At 38.9% G+C, this 15,568-nt stretch overlaps 1 protein-coding gene across 13 annotated transcripts in view; it reads left to right on the forward strand.

Moving 5' to 3' along the window:
* EBF1 (EBF transcription factor 1) overlaps positions 1–15,568 on the forward strand; it is a 415,547-nt gene that overhangs the window by 300,233 nt on the left and 99,746 nt on the right. For 7 of the 13 annotated variants that reach the window (XM_062188750.1, XM_062188748.1, XM_062188752.1 and 4 more), the window contains one exon: positions 9,551–9,684. In XM_062188750.1, coding sequence (XP_062044734.1) covers positions 9,551–9,684 — 134 coding nt within the window. The remainder of the gene's footprint in view (positions 1–9,550; positions 9,685–15,568) is intronic. The other 6 variants (XM_062188751.1, XM_062188749.1, XM_062188760.1 and 3 more) reach the window with 1 other exon arrangement.

Here is a 15,568-nt window from a genome sequence, read left to right on the forward strand (position 1 = left end):
ACTTAATGGTACTACTTAAATAGAAAACTATACCTGTGTGTGGAAAAACCTAAATTATAAGAGGCCTTTATAGCATTCATGGAAAATGCGTATAATGAAAAAAGTATACATAGATTTCAAAACTGTTATACCAAAGTAAACATATCTTTTAATTTCGATTTTTCTCAAACTCTGAGATACCTTTCTATCTGATCAGCGCCTTGACTCCTCCCTTCATGACAGCTAGAGCAAGAGCCAGTGTGACCTAGGGACTGTGGGAACCCTTTGGAACCCTCTGAGACTGCTGGGAGACTCTGTGTTCTTAGGGGTCGAAGCTTAACAGGTTACTGTTTCTTGTGATTTTTATCACAAACACACTGAGCACCTCTAAGGATTATGTTGCTGTAAATCAGCCCCACTGTAGGCTTCTAAAAGAGTCCTCTCTCTTGCACCTTCTCCATTTATTCATGGTATTCTTCTGGGAAGTTTGCCATTGGTCCTCTCCTCTGAGCCCACTGTCAGAGCTTCCTTTTGACTTTCTCACTGAGTTGGAAATCCCAGAACCCTCACCCAGACTCTGGCCTATTGACAGCTCACTGGCCTCTGCCTTAGAACTGCTCTCAGATACATTTTCAACAAGTAACTTCCCTGTTTGCCTAGACATGTTCACCTGACAACCTATGTCAGCTGCTTCGTTCAAGGTGAAGCTCTGAATTACAGCCTTTCCGCCTCCCCACCCCAGCAAAAAGAGCTTCCTTAAAACGGGGAAAGCCTAGTGGAAATGATAGAAACAGTTGTAAATAATTTTGTCAACTGACAATACAAATCTCAAAATGGAAAGAAAACAACACACATATATAAGTATCCTCTACTTTGGTCACTCATCCAATCATAATTCTGAATCACCTATTGCTGTTGTCGGTTTCTCTGAGAGGCTCTCGTGTCTTCCCATTTTTATTTTTGTGAGTGGACATCAATGTAGACCTCTGTTATGATGCTTAATTGAATTGAATGAGTTCTAGAATTCCATAGGAAGAGAAAGATAAAAAGTCTCTAACTAAAAAAAAGTGCATTGTACGTGCTTTTAAATTTCTTTTTAGCGAAATTGTTAGCCAAAATGCTTTCGAGAAAAAAGACTAAGGTAATACCAACTAAGACTCCCTAATGAAATGCTAAATTGTCTCCATGCATCTATGTTTTTAATGTTGCATTTAGTCCCACTCCCAGACATAAGGAGGCTAAAATTCATATTCAGATAAGGAAAGGCAAACCTGGGTGAACAGATGGAGCAGAGTTCAGCATAAAGGTTTAATCCTATCAGGCTGATTCCTGTATGGCCATCTGGATAATCCGGCACACACATTCAAGGCCTGTTAAAAATACGACTCCAGCCAAGATTATCGTCACAGATTTTCCACTAGACTTGCTCATATTTGACTTTATGATTTTCTAGGCCCAGGAAGAGTGCTTGTGAATAAAGACTTGAGTATTCCATGAAGAAACAGTTACATGTTTTTTTTTAACCTGAGAATTGTTTCCCTTTTTCAAAATATTGGGTGTCCATTTCTGGAAAGATCTTTGCATTTTCTTTCCTAGCTTTCATTTCTCAAACTTTTTTTTTTTTAATATCAAGTTAATAAGGAGAATGAGGCTAAACATCATTTTTTACATCAAAGTTCTCCTTGTCAGGAAGAGAATAGTTACTTATTGTATAATAAGAGGCAAGTAAATTTACCACTGTTTCCTCAAATATCACGATTGGATCTATGAATAATTCATTTTGAGGATTCTCCGGGCCTCCATGACAGTCTTTCCCCACTGCTTTGCAATAGAGTGCTTGACAATCATAGAACAAGAGAAACAAAAAAGAAAGAACAGTATTTGCCTTTAGCTGCTCTCAGATTAATATTTTCTATGTTTTAATTTTGGATTTGGCAGATCTCATGTGAGGTAGAAAGCAGTATATTCACACCTCCTTGAGTTATAAAATTCCAAACCTTCACAGTATATTTAACAAACAATTTTTGCATATTTTGAAACAATGCTGTGTCGGGTGTCATTAAATCAAAAAGCCTTCAACAAATCTTTCATGTGCAATTTAGAAGTTACAGGTACATCAAAATGTCAAGATTTTTCACTGCTAAATTGTTAAATAACTGCATATTGAACCTGCACAGTGTTCTAGATCTCTGAGAGACAAACTCCGAAATCCAAAAGCAGTTGCCTTGGAATCTTTTGGATTACAAATTCTCCGCCAGCACTTCTTTCCTTGCTCAAGTGCCATGTCCATTGGTTGTTGAGGTATTTTGTTGCTTCAAAATAGAATAATAAAGCTAGAAAATAAGCAGGAGGTAGATACTATTTGGGCTTGGACTGTAATTAACTACTGGCACAGCTTGGGTCTTAGTTGCTCTTTTTTAAAGTTTAAATAGAGGTAGATTCCACCCCAAGTTTAACTTTGCCTCTATGTGGATGGGATGGGAGTTGGAGCAAAGTTTCCATCTAGTGACCGGGAAGTTTTCCTTTTCTTCTTTTCTGTGAAATCCATTAATACTGTCTAAGCATATGGTTTTCTTTCCAAATGAAGTCACTTTGGAATAAAGGATGAAAAACACTTGAAATTTTCAATCTCCTCATTTAATATTTAATAGGTTTAATTGCATCTGATATTGAGAAACCCCTATATCATGGGTTACATTTCTCTTTAAAGTGGAAAATAACTCCCCCTCACACACACACACACACACATAGAGATAGAGATAAAGATGAGGAGGGAGAGGTCTTCTTTGCAAATACATATCTTTGCCAAATGATATCCAAATATTCTAGTGGACAGGACAATAAACAAAGACCAATAAGAAAACAAAATAAAAATCCTAGTAAGCAATAAAACATTTAACTGCATAATGCAACTACTAAGAAAGTAAAGACAGAAACTCTTACATAGTAACTCAAAGGAACAGCATGTGTTAGAAAGATTGCTACATCTTGAGTGGGAAAGCTGTCACATTGTGTGCTATTACTTGTTTGCTTATTGACTGACTGGAGTGTGTGGCAGTGATAGCATTGTGAAAGTGAGCTTTGTGCATTCTGGTGCTGTAACTCGGGCATCATGACTCCTTCTCATTTCTAAGGCATTCTGGTGGAAAATGGGAAAGCCAAGAGCATATTTGCCTCCTGTCCATGGTCATAGTGCAGAGGATCAGTTTTACAGCTAGTAGCAAACCCTCTGTCTTCCTTCCTATTGGCAGCTTATAGTTTTGGGATCAGAGAAGGCAGGTTTTGGTGCTGCTAAGCTGTAAGCTGGTGGGAAAGTCACTTCACTCAAAAAAAAAAAAAAAAACAAACAAAAAAAACCCAGCAAAATCCAGTTGTTCAGACTAAGCAGGAAGAGCAGGTATGTATGCGCTGACATCCATGGTGGTATTTTGTGTCACCATCAGCCTCTGGGACAGGGTTGCTCCCAAGCACAACATCGCCAAAGTCAACAGGTGAAAATGAGAAGCCCTCAGATTTTATGAGGTCACAGATATCCCAACAAAAATGAGCTATGATCATGGGTTTCACATTTACTGCCAAGTCTCAAAAATTTGGGACAATAACTTTACAGTCAATCCCTCATTTCTGAAAAGTTTCCCATCAATATTCATTCTGGGCAAATGAGATCCTTAAAAAAACATTCTACTTTGGGAGGACTGATGCCAAGTCCACCTACTCGGTACGCTTAGCTGGACATGTTAGCAAGTAGCTGATGGGAATTCCTTAAGGAAATTATATAATAGATGATAAACAGGATTTTTGAATAAGTAGATAACCTCTGGTTAGTGGGGAACCGATACAATAATAATGATCATAACAACTAGCGTATTGTGTACCTGACATATAGTAGAACAATATAACATACATAGGCATATTCTGTGAATTTTGTTGGGAGTATCTAAGGTATCTCCTAAGAGGGAACTACAGCTTAGAGAGAGTAGGTGACTATTTCAAGGTTGTACTAAATGGTAGATGTGAAATTGGAACAGCTGGAGCTCTTGCCCATTATCAAATACTGTAATATTCTAAATGTTAAAATCTACTTAACATAATTTGATCTTCCTGTCTTTACTCAGATGCCAGTAAGGGATGGTGCCAGTCTCTTCACTTCCATTGTATGCATTGAATATCTGTTTTGTAGAAATGCTCATTAATATAGAGTGCTGGCTAATAGAATGCTAGAAAAAGAGTTTACATATTTTCATGCACCATACACAACGTACATCCACTTCAATTTCATCTTGAAATTTAGAGTGGATTTACATTTCTAAATTTGTACCTTTTACCAACTTTAGAGCATTGTTTCTTCAGTGTATTTAAATACAGGAATGGAGGGAAAAAGCTAAATGATGGCATTCCTAATTAGGCTTCCATAATGCAGCAGGAACTGTTGGAAAACCTCATTTTGAGGATAAGATATGATAAATGCTGAACTTGGGTTATCTATATAGCTACCCCAAACAAGTGAGATATTGATCAAAACACAAAGAGATTTCACAGGCAAAAGTAAGAGCAGCCCCAGGACCCTGCTGATAGCTGCACACACCACTAATTCACCTCAATGGGCAGGCACCTCTGAGCTCAATTAACCCTTATTCCCAAGGCCACCCATAAACCCCGAGGTAAACATGGCTCTCCTGGCCCTTGCTTTCTATCAATGAAATAGATCATTTCTATTGGAGGCTGAGGTGCGACTCCAGCTTATAAATTCCCCTTGCTAATAAAGAGCCTGATGCTTCCAGTGCGAGTGTGCAGGCACTCGAATCATGTAACATTGATTCTGTAAATCAGAACATTTTAAACTGCTGAGGGCATCTGTGGTTTCCCATGCTTTCTGTGGCTATTTGAAGGAGATAGAAACGCTCTGGAGCTTAGGCAGGTGAGCGCACATGTCCCCTGGTGCAATTGTCTGCACACAGAACATTCCTGGTTAAATACGTACTGGGAGCTGAGCGATTTTTTTTTTTTTAATTCTTCCCTCCCTCTTCCTTCTCACCACGACCATTGTTCAGAAGCAAATTGGAAATCTGGTAATTAGGCCCTGACTCACGGTGTAGCATTAAAGTCCCGAGCCAAAGTTCAACACCCTGAAATGAAATTTAAACCAATTAATCTGTTAGATTTTTATCGCTTGTCCGTGTTTTCTCAGCAATTCCCCCAGCACGTGGCCTTTGATCAACTCTCATACAAACGCTAAAATGTGTGCCTGCTGCTAGCAAGATGGGAATGACATTAACATGGTACTCATAAAACAATCAGAGCAGAGAAGCCCTCAAACAGGCAGGGCATAGTAATATTTAATAAAAGCGCACACATAATCTTCAGAATTAGCATTTTGTGCCTTGCAGTACCTTTGGGAGAAGAGCTTTTATTTGTAGAGTGATCATTATTATAACAAAGAAGAGCTACCTAATAATTTCCACTTTAACTCTGCAATGTGCCACGAGCATTTCAGAGCCATTATGCTAAACTGTGGTAGGGTAATCATGTTATTGTCATAGTTTGAAGGAAAGAAAATCTCTATTTTGGTGGCTGGTGAAGGGTGGGGTGAGGAATTAAAGAAATGAGGTGTGTGGGGGGTGGGGAGAGGGTAGGGGGGAATGCACCCAAACTTTTATTTTTAAGGAGACTTAGAAACAGGAATTGGCTTGATGTCCTTGTGGATAGAGCATGACAGCTCACTGGGAAGAAAGAAGCTTTTGATTAATTAAGTCAGGAATTTCCTGGTACCAGTAGTTTTGTATTCAAAAACTACCTCTTTATTCCCCTTTCCATAATATTTTCTTGGAGATAGAATTATCTTGATTATTCCATTCCCAGACTGAATCCAACTCTTTAATAAATCTTTGTAATCTTAAATTCCACTGAATGCATCTACTGTGACTATTAAAAAAAATGGTGTTCCTCTGTCTTCCCTCTGCTTCTCTCTGGGTATCCTGAATGAGAGAAAAGCAAGTCCCTGGCTGCTTTTGGCTATTTTCTGAGCTTATTTGGAGAAAACTTACCTAAAAGAAGAAGGGAGGGAAGGTTCAGAGTCTGTTAGTATAGCTGTCTTGCCTTTTTTTTGTAGTATCAATTTGCTCTAAAAAGTACAATTTTTATTTCTCACAAAATTAAATGTTCTGTCATTTGATTTTTTTATTATTTAACCTATTACCTTAATATATGCTAATTTAAAAAATTCGAGCCATATAGATGTCTACAGAGTAACATTGAAGTCTGCCTTTTCTGTCAATCTCATTTCTTTTCATAAGGACCCACTGGGGACAGTTCATGCACATCCTGCCTTCTAGATCTTTATGTGTCATATTTGTTCACAAATACCCTCATCCACGTGTGCACACACACACAACACACACAGACTCATATATCATTTTTGGGAAAAAAAGGTCATACTATTTATTAATCTGTCAATTGCTTTCTTTACTTTTGCTGTCTTTCCATGTCAATTTATAGAAGTTTTTTCATTCATTATAATGAAACACATCTTACATTCTACAATATAGATATACTATAATTTATTTAACCACTGTCTTATTGGGGGCACCTAGACACTTTACTTCTTACTGTCAGTATTGCAGAAGCATTTGAACATTTGAGTACCTGTAATTTTGGCCACAGTGGTAAATATTTCTTGGTCTGTTTTTAGTCTGGCAGGTTGTTTGTGACTAGGGTAAAAGTGCAAAATGTTGACCCGTGAGTTAAAGCCAGCCCATAAACATTTTGTTTGGCCTACATATTTTTACAAAAATATTGAATTAGTTGCCAACATTTAAAGATTGGGAAATTTCATATAAAAACCTGGTTTCCTGGCTTCTTCTGAAAGATCGGAAGCCAGACCGCACTGGACCTGCATTGGTGGGGTCACCAAAGGCTGGATCTGAGCAGCAGATGCTGGATTTAGACATAGCTGGTGCAGTGCACCAGGGTCCTCTCCATTCCCATTGCTCCCCTCCTTACCCCCTCGGCCCCGGCTAGTGCTGAATGCCAGCGTCCACTTACTTCAGTCATCCTTGAGCTGCTAGTTTCTTTGGGTTTCTTGCCTTGGCCTGTGTGGAGCTGTGACTTTCTAACGACTTCTCTTAGGTGTAATTCTGTTTGGTTAGTCACAATGTTTTCCACCTTGTATTTCTGGCACTTTGAAATTCCTCCTTTTTGGGGTCTATCCTATGCACTGTTGGTTAGTTATCATCTTTGACCTCCAGTTATTAAATGCCAGTAGCACCCACCCTGTCTCTTAGTTGAAAAACCCATGAATCTTTTCCATATTTTCCAAACATGTCAGTGGGGAGGTACTGCAGAGCTTCCTCTTGAGATTGATATGTCGTAGCAGATGTTGAGAAGCTTCTTTAGAACACTTTGAGCTCCACACTTGAAAAGGGCTGCATGACTGACTTGTCTTGAATGCACATAGTCTCTAAGCAGGGAAAGTAGATGATACAGAATGTAGAGGGAGGAGGAAACACCCCCCCCCCACCCCAATATGTGCCTCCCATATCCTATAGTTGACAAATTGGAAAAAAGATGGAGGGGAACAAGTTTCACTCTGCAGGGCTTGACCACACTGATAAGTACTCAAAGATATGTAAACACACTCCCATTTTGTGCAATGGTAAGAAGCCTGGAGGAGACTATATTTATCTCAAGAAGTATGCTTGTAGGATTAAAACTAGAAGAGTTAACAGAGTTGTATTTGGTGTGAGTAATCATAGGGTCAACAGTGAATAGCAGCATTGGATTTCACACTCTGCCATCAGGTAGGATTCTCAAGATCAAGTCTCTCAAACCAACATCCAGTAGTTGTCAGAAGTACCCAGGAATGTAAGAACACCTTTATGACTTCACTCTAGCAACTAGATATAGTAAGTTATAAATGAAAAATTAAGACTAAAAACATGAACAAAATGATTGCAAACTGCTTATGTACAGAATTTTACATAGTTGCTAAAGTACTTTATTATAAGTTGCTTGAAATTCTGTATCATATTCCATCATTGGTTCAGGAGTACTTAACCATGCATTTAAACATTTTTACTTTTAATGAGAATTTTTGTTTAAGAAGTCCTGTGCCTGTGGAAGACTGATTACAACCACTGTGTATATTAAAAATTGGAAGAATTTGAAAGTCAAGTCATGAGTCATTATATTTTCTTGATGAATGATTTTGTTTTGGGGGGAAAGTGGTAGAAAAGTCTCAGAACTGCCCAGTTTTAGTTGCAAATGCATTGCTGTGAGTTCAGCCAACGTGAAATGTTTAGTTGGGGTATTTTCAAATTTCTCTGTAGTTTTTAAAGATTAATTTGTATCAAAATCCATCCTGTTCTATTTGTGTGGTAGGACGTGAGCAATGACCCCACAGGCTAGGCTTAATAGTTTCTTTCCTTCTTGCATAAGTTAAAGCATGAGATCTTGCCAAATTTTACAAAGTCCAATAATTTTTTGCCAGTTTTATTCTCCTGTTAAGATTAACTGGTGCTCTCATTGGTTTCAAGACTGGGAAAGCCTGTTGTGGATGCTTCATAAACCTTTTATTAAAGAGGAGGGTCCCATTTTCTCTCCTTGCACAACATCTCCCTTGCTCTGAAATTTTTCTTTTATAAAAGTAATCATGAGAACAGCAGCATGGCATTGCAGAGTTAAAAATCCTCAGTGATGTGAAGGTCCCTTCAGAGAGATTGCAAAAACATAATCCAACAATTACATTTATGCCTAGCAATTCTGTTGAAAGTATGCCATGCTCATTAGGCAAACCACCTCCAATTTGTTTGGAAGCACAATATTTGAAAATTATTTCCCATCTCCAAGGGCCATTTATAATGGAAATAGAAAATATATGAAATTTTTAAAAAGTCAAATCTAGGGTTTGATGCCTGGGAAAGACAACAAAGCAAAGGTCATGAGGAGTCTTTGTGGTTCAGCCTTGACTCAGCCATTTAGTTTCATAATTCACCCTGAGTGACCTGCAAGTTTTGCATCTTATAAAATGGGATCCATGGCTTTTATTTGAAAAAAAATTAGTTATTTTTAATGATGAATGTTGCTATTTTCGTGTTACAGACAGAAGGTGTGGAGCAATAACCGTTCCCTACTCCAGCCTTTCTCTTTCTTAACTTACCATTGGGCAGAAATGTTTATCTAAAAACATAGACATTTTCTTTTCAGATGTACTTAATGATGAAGCAATTCTGTAAGGTTTCCAGGCCATTTCAAAAAGTCACCCATTAAAAACATCTTTAGTATTTTATAAATTAAGCTTTATGTCTGTGTTTTATTTTATCAGATTTCAGGTTGGGAAAAAGATTTGGGTAAAATATTATGTGCCTTCATAGAAACAATGAAAAGAATGTTTTTAAAAACTGAAGTTGCACCCTTGGGCTTCAGGTCCTAATGTGGCTGGGAAATGCTGAGATCTTGAGGGACTTTCTGTTAGTGAAAAGATAAAAGATTTTTTTTTTTCTTTTTCTCAAGTCTCCCATCATTAAAGTTTGGTTCTAACAGCAGACTCCTTCTCTTTTTCATGTGTGTTGAAAAGCAGCTACTCCCTGTATCAAAGCCATCAGCCCGAGTGAAGGATGGACGACGGGAGGCGCAACTGTGATCATCATAGGGGACAATTTCTTTGATGGGTTACAGGTCATATTCGGTACCATGCTGGTCTGGAGTGAGGTAGGTGTTGTCTGAACATTAATATCTAATAACTTGGTCTAGTTGAAGATAGTGTCTATACTTGAATTTCTAATAGAGTGTGTAGAACTTAGTGGTGTGTTCCTGGATGGGCCAGCTTCATTCTACAAAACTTTGGGAAACTGGGAAAGATGGACTGGTTTATGTTGGAGTGACTTTTATTCTTTTGCCCATAAGCACTGGGAGAGCTTTTTTTGTGACTCGTGCTCTTGGGCTTGCTGTGTTGTAGAGCTTCTGTTGTATGTGGGGAGTTGGAAATAAGATGCAAAGTCACAAGATACTTAGGAAAAGCCCACTCAAGCTTTAGCAGAGTTGTCATCTGTGAATATTTTGTAAACAAGGTCTACTGTATCTCATATTTGGGGAACCACTGTTCAAATGATGGTAATAGTCTAGGGTACATGTGGTTTTTTACTTACTCATTGACTCTTCATTAGAAACTGAGTGATTTGCTAGGGGAACCTAGAAGAACCCAGGGCTTTTTCCAAGCACTAGGGATCTACAGCTCTCGGAGATCTCAATGGAAAATGACACTGTTCTCTGTGTGATTGTTTCCAAGCATTGTGATCATTATTTTAACTTGCTAGTTTACTTCCCTGGGAATAATCTGCATTAGTTATAGATTATAGATGCCATGGAAAACTTTGCTCTTTAAATTCTGAGCCTAGAGTTCTTAGCATGCTCAGAGCCCTCCCTTCTTAACCTCACTGAAGTTTAGAATAAAAACCTAAAAGGTACCATAGGTTTGATTCAGCCAACTTGCTTTGTAAGCAGCCATATTAACTGCTGAACTCTATGGAAACTGTGTACTCAAGAGTGTGCTGAGTTCTTTAGATAGTATAGAGAGAACAGTGAGACAAATCTTTCAGATGAATACTCTTAGCAGATGTCTTCTTAATGAGGACATTGAGGCTTAGAGATAAATAGTTGCCTAACCAAAGAGCAGCCTCCAGAACCCATGGAGTGTGACAGATATGGATGTGATCATATAAAGATATCAGAAGCAGAATGGAGCTAGAACTCAGATTTTCTATTTCCATTTCTTTTTTTAACTTTTATTTAATAAATATAAATTTCCAAAGTGCAACTTTTTGATTATAGCAGCCCCCCCACCCTGTAACCTCCCTCGCACCTGCAACCATCCCATCTCGCACTCCCTCTCCCATCCCATTCTTCATCAAGATTCATTTTCAATTCTCTTTATATTAAGAAGATCAATTTAGTACATACTAAGTAAAGATTCCAACAGTTTGCACCCACACAGAAACACAAAGTATAAAGTACTGTTTGAGTACTAGTTATAGCGTTAATTCACATAGTACAACACATTAAGGACAGAGATGCTACACGGGGAGTAAGTGCACAGTGACTCCTGTTGTTGATTTAACAATTGACACTCTTATTTATGATGACAGTAATCACCCGAGGCTCTTGTCATGAGCTGCCAAGGCTATGGAAGCCTCTTGAGTTTGCCAACTCCCATCTTATTTAGACAAGGCCATAGTCAAAGTGGAAGTTCTCTCCTCCCTTCAGAGAAAGGTCCCTCCTTCTTTGATGGCCTGTTCTTTCCACTGGGATCTCACTCACAGAGATCTTCCATTTAGGTCATTTTGCTTTTTTCTTTTTCTTTTCTTTTTCTTTTTCTTTTTTTTTTTTTTTTTTTTGCCAGAGTGTCTTGGGCTTTCCATGCCTGAAATGCTGTCATGGACTTTTTAGCCAGACCCAATGCCTTAAGGGCTGATTCTGAGGCCAGAGTGCTGTTTAGGACATCTGCCATTCTATGAGTCTGCTGTGTATCCCGCTTCCCAATTGCTTTAAAAGATATGTTTCTGGGCTAGTGTTGTGTCCCAGTAGGCTAAGTTGACACTGCAATGTCCACATCCCAGATGAGGGCTGATATGAGTCCTTGATGTTACACTTCTGATCCAGCTCCCAACTTATGTGCCTGGGAAAGCAGTGGTAGATGGCCCAAGTTCCTAGACTCCTGCCCCTCATGTATTAGACCTGGGTAGATTTCCAGGCTCCTGGTTCTGCCTGGCCCAGCCCCAGCTATTGTGGTCATTTTAACCAGTAGATGGATGACCTCTCTTTGTTTCTATTTCCTTCTCTTTCTGTATCTTTGCCTTTCAAATTAAGACATAAATCTTAAAAAAAAATCTGTTGCCATGCATCACAATGGATGAAAGTTATGGAAAGGAAAACCCACTGAAGTCTCTGTCCTTTTACCTTTGCTGTCTCTCCTCTCCTTGTGTGTTCCAGAAGTCCCTCTTGTCCTGGAAGTTGGAGTATGTCCAGTCAGGGGTGTCAGTTAAAAGTGGGAGATGCATTCTCCATCTTTGCTGAACTACTCTTCCCAAACTGCTCTCAGTTGTGCCTAGGTCACAAATCAACTATGCCCAGGGGCCAGTGCTGTGGCTCACTTGGGATGCTGGCGCCACAGGTGGAGGATTAACCATATGGGCGCTGGGTTCTAGTCCCAGTTGCTCATCTTCCAATCCAGCTCTCTGCTGTGATCTGGGAAAGCAGCAGAAGATGGCCCAAGACCTTGGGCCCCTGCATCCACGTGCGAGACCAGGAAGAAGCACCTGGCTCCTGGCTTTGGATTGGTGCACTGCCAGCTATGGCAGCCATTTGGGGAGTGAACCAATGGAAGGAAGACCTTTGTCTCTGTCTCACTGTCTAAAACTCTACCTGTCAAATAAAAAAAAAATCAACTATGCCTGGTGGAACCCACTACAAAGTTTCCCAAAATTATTTATTTATTTATTTACAGATTTATTTATTTGAAAGGAAGAGTTACATAGAGGCAGAGAGAGAAAGAGAGGTATCTTCCATATGCTGGTTTATTCCTCAAATGGTGGCAATAGCTGGACTGATTTGGAGCCAAGGGCTTCTTTTAAGTCACCCACGCAGATGCAGGGCACAAGGACTTGGGCCATCTGCTGTTGCTATCCCAGGCCTTAGCAGAGAGCTGGGTCAGAAGTGGAGCAGCCAGGACTTGAACAAGTGCCCATATGGGGTGCCGGCACTGCAGGCGGTGACCTTACCCACTGCAACACTGTGTTAGTCCCCATATATTCTTTTAACATAAAAAAAAATCCCCTGCAGCACTAGCAGTTGAGTATCTGGATGGAGGACTATAAATTGTACTATTACTATCGTGATTGTGTTCAGAATAATGAGGCTTGCAGAAATAAGCCTTTTTGTGTAGTACTCTTAACTCTTGGTATATTTAGATTTTCACACAGGCTATTTGACAGACATGATTTTCTCTGCCTTTTTGCACAGGGAGAGAATTTGGTACTGCCCCAAATAAAAAAATCCATTGTATAATACTGGGAAATGGAGAAATAGCTCATGCTTATTAAGGATTTATCATGTGTAGGCACTTTATGTGTGTTAGTTTACTTAATCCTCTGGATATCCCTGTGTAAGACAGTCTTGTTATTGTAATTTTACATGTGAGTAAACTGAGTTTCATAGAAGTTCAGATGACTCACAGAACCAAATAGTGCTAGAGATTGAATTTGAAAGATACTGTATATTTTTACCAAGGTAGGAAAGGTCCTAGTTAATAGGTGAGAAAATGCAATCTTAAGAAAGTGAAGAATGATAGGAAAAGATGAAAAAAAATTGAGATGTACAGCAAGCCAGATGGTGTAGTAGTAATAGCATTAGTGGTAGCAATGATGATTGTTGTTTTTAATCAAATAGAATTATATGAGTGGTTTTTGTTTTTGTAGAAGCAAAACCACTATTGGTCAAGTTTACAGTCATTGCTCAAGTTTTGCATGGTAGAATAAGAATGTGATGCTGGGAATATTTAAGAGAAGACATCTATAAAAAAGCTAAAGAAAATTTCACAGTGTGGCTATTAGCTAACATTCATTGAGCAGTTAGTCTCTGTTGGGCAATATGCTAAGTGTTTGCAAGGCTTTCATGTGGGCCTCACAACTGTGCATGATATTTTCACTTTATTGCTGAGGAAATTGATGCTTGAGAAAGTAAAGTATGTTGTTTATTTATCAAGTGGTATGGATGGGATTTGAACCCAGACAGTTCAGCTTCCTGTTAGCCTTCCATGAATTTGCCTATGCCACAATTTTTATTCTAGAGTTTTACCTTATCAGACTATGGTGTTATGCCTACCTGTGTTGGTGATAGTTTAGCAATTACCATTTCATCCCAAGATAAGGTAGAACTGGCATGTATGCAATCAGAAATAAGAGGGATTCTCAGAATTTTCTAGTTGGGTATGTTTGTGGTTGGAGCTACTGCCTTCTAGAAAGAATTTGTCCCTATGAAATTAAGGGAAGATGCCTTGTGCTTGGGGCAAAACAGCCTATTTGGACCTCGTGTCTGAAGTGGGACTCCTACTTAACCAAGGCCATCCAGAGCCCTGGACCATATCATCTTGGAGTTTATGCCATCTTTAGAATCTAGACCTTCCAATTCTAAGTAGTCTTTTTTTTTTTTTTTTCATTTCTCTAGCTCCTCATTCTGTATCCCAAAGTACCCAGGAAGCAAGCTGGTGGGCCAGGACAGAAGATAATGTTTTAGATTAGCAGTTGATGCTATTACTTTGGAGTCTTTTTTTAGCTAAAGAATTTTTAAAAGAGCAGAAGAAAATAGGGCTGGCTTAATTTACCTTCATCTGTGTTCTTCCCCTACCACCCAATCTTTTGCAAATGAATAGTTCAGTTTAGCTCACTGATTGCCCCCTGAGGGTGGGAAAAAAGAAAGGTGGCTGGCACTCCTTGCCTCTTATTCAGGCTGCCTTCTGCCAGCTGCCAAGTTCATGTGGCTTTCTTGTGAACTGGGTTTGCATCTTGGTTTCTCTTCCTTTATTATTTATTGCTCTTTATCCTCTTTTTTTTTAAACAAATAAAATTTATTTATTTATTTGAAAGTTAGAGTTATAGAAAGACACACACACAGAGATCTTTGATCCGTTGGTTCACTCCCTAATGGTCAGAAGAGCCAGGCAAGGCCAGGCCGAAGCCAGGAGCCAGGAGTTTCTTCCAGATCTCCCATGTGGGTGCAGGGGCCCAAGGACTTGAGCTGTCCTCCACTGCTTCCCCAGGCATATTAAAAAAGTTGGATCAGAAGTGGGGCAGCCCGGACTCAAACCAGTGCCCATATGGAATGCTGGCATCATGCAGGCAGTGGTTTACTGTGGTATGTTACAACACAGGGGACCCCCTCCTCCTTCTTTTTAGAATGTAAATTATTTTACTTATATTCTTGGCCTCTCTGGAAAACTATAAAAAACACTTTTTAGTGTTTTATATGAGGAGTATTCCAAAAGTAATGGAAAATGCATAGTATGAAAAAAAACTATGCATGCAGTTTTAAAAAAAAGTTTGCACCAAAATAAACTTAGATTTTAATCTCATATATGTTTTGAATCCTCATTTATAAACCTAGGAAAACTAACAAGGTAGATGTGTGCTACTGTTTGATGTGGACTGAGTAGACTGAGGTTTTTCTTGATCAGAGACATACATTTTTTTTTTTTTTTTAACCACGTACGATTTGGAGCAGGCAGTGGCTGTAGAGCTCATCATTATTTGAGTATCTTTTTCTGAATTCCTCTATTTCTAAACAATGAGTATTGGTTAGCTTGCCTGCTGGTTGTCTATCAGTGGGATAGGTACCATGGGTAATTAAAGTTGGGCTTTGTGGGATCTAGTGTTTTATTTGGAAAAACAGCTTGATCCCAGGAAGCAAATTTGAAAGTTACATAATATATTTATATAATCTAGTATTAAATTTGTGGTTTGATACTCAAGATTCTAGAAGGTGGAGAAAGTGGAGTAGTCATAAGTTGGCCGTTGAGAAATCAATCAAGTTTCTATTCCATGTG

This window comes from Lepus europaeus, chromosome 4 (genome assembly GCF_033115175.1).
Source record: "Lepus europaeus isolate LE1 chromosome 4, mLepTim1.pri, whole genome shotgun sequence".
Classification (NCBI taxonomy): domain Eukaryota; kingdom Metazoa; phylum Chordata; class Mammalia; order Lagomorpha; family Leporidae; genus Lepus; species Lepus europaeus.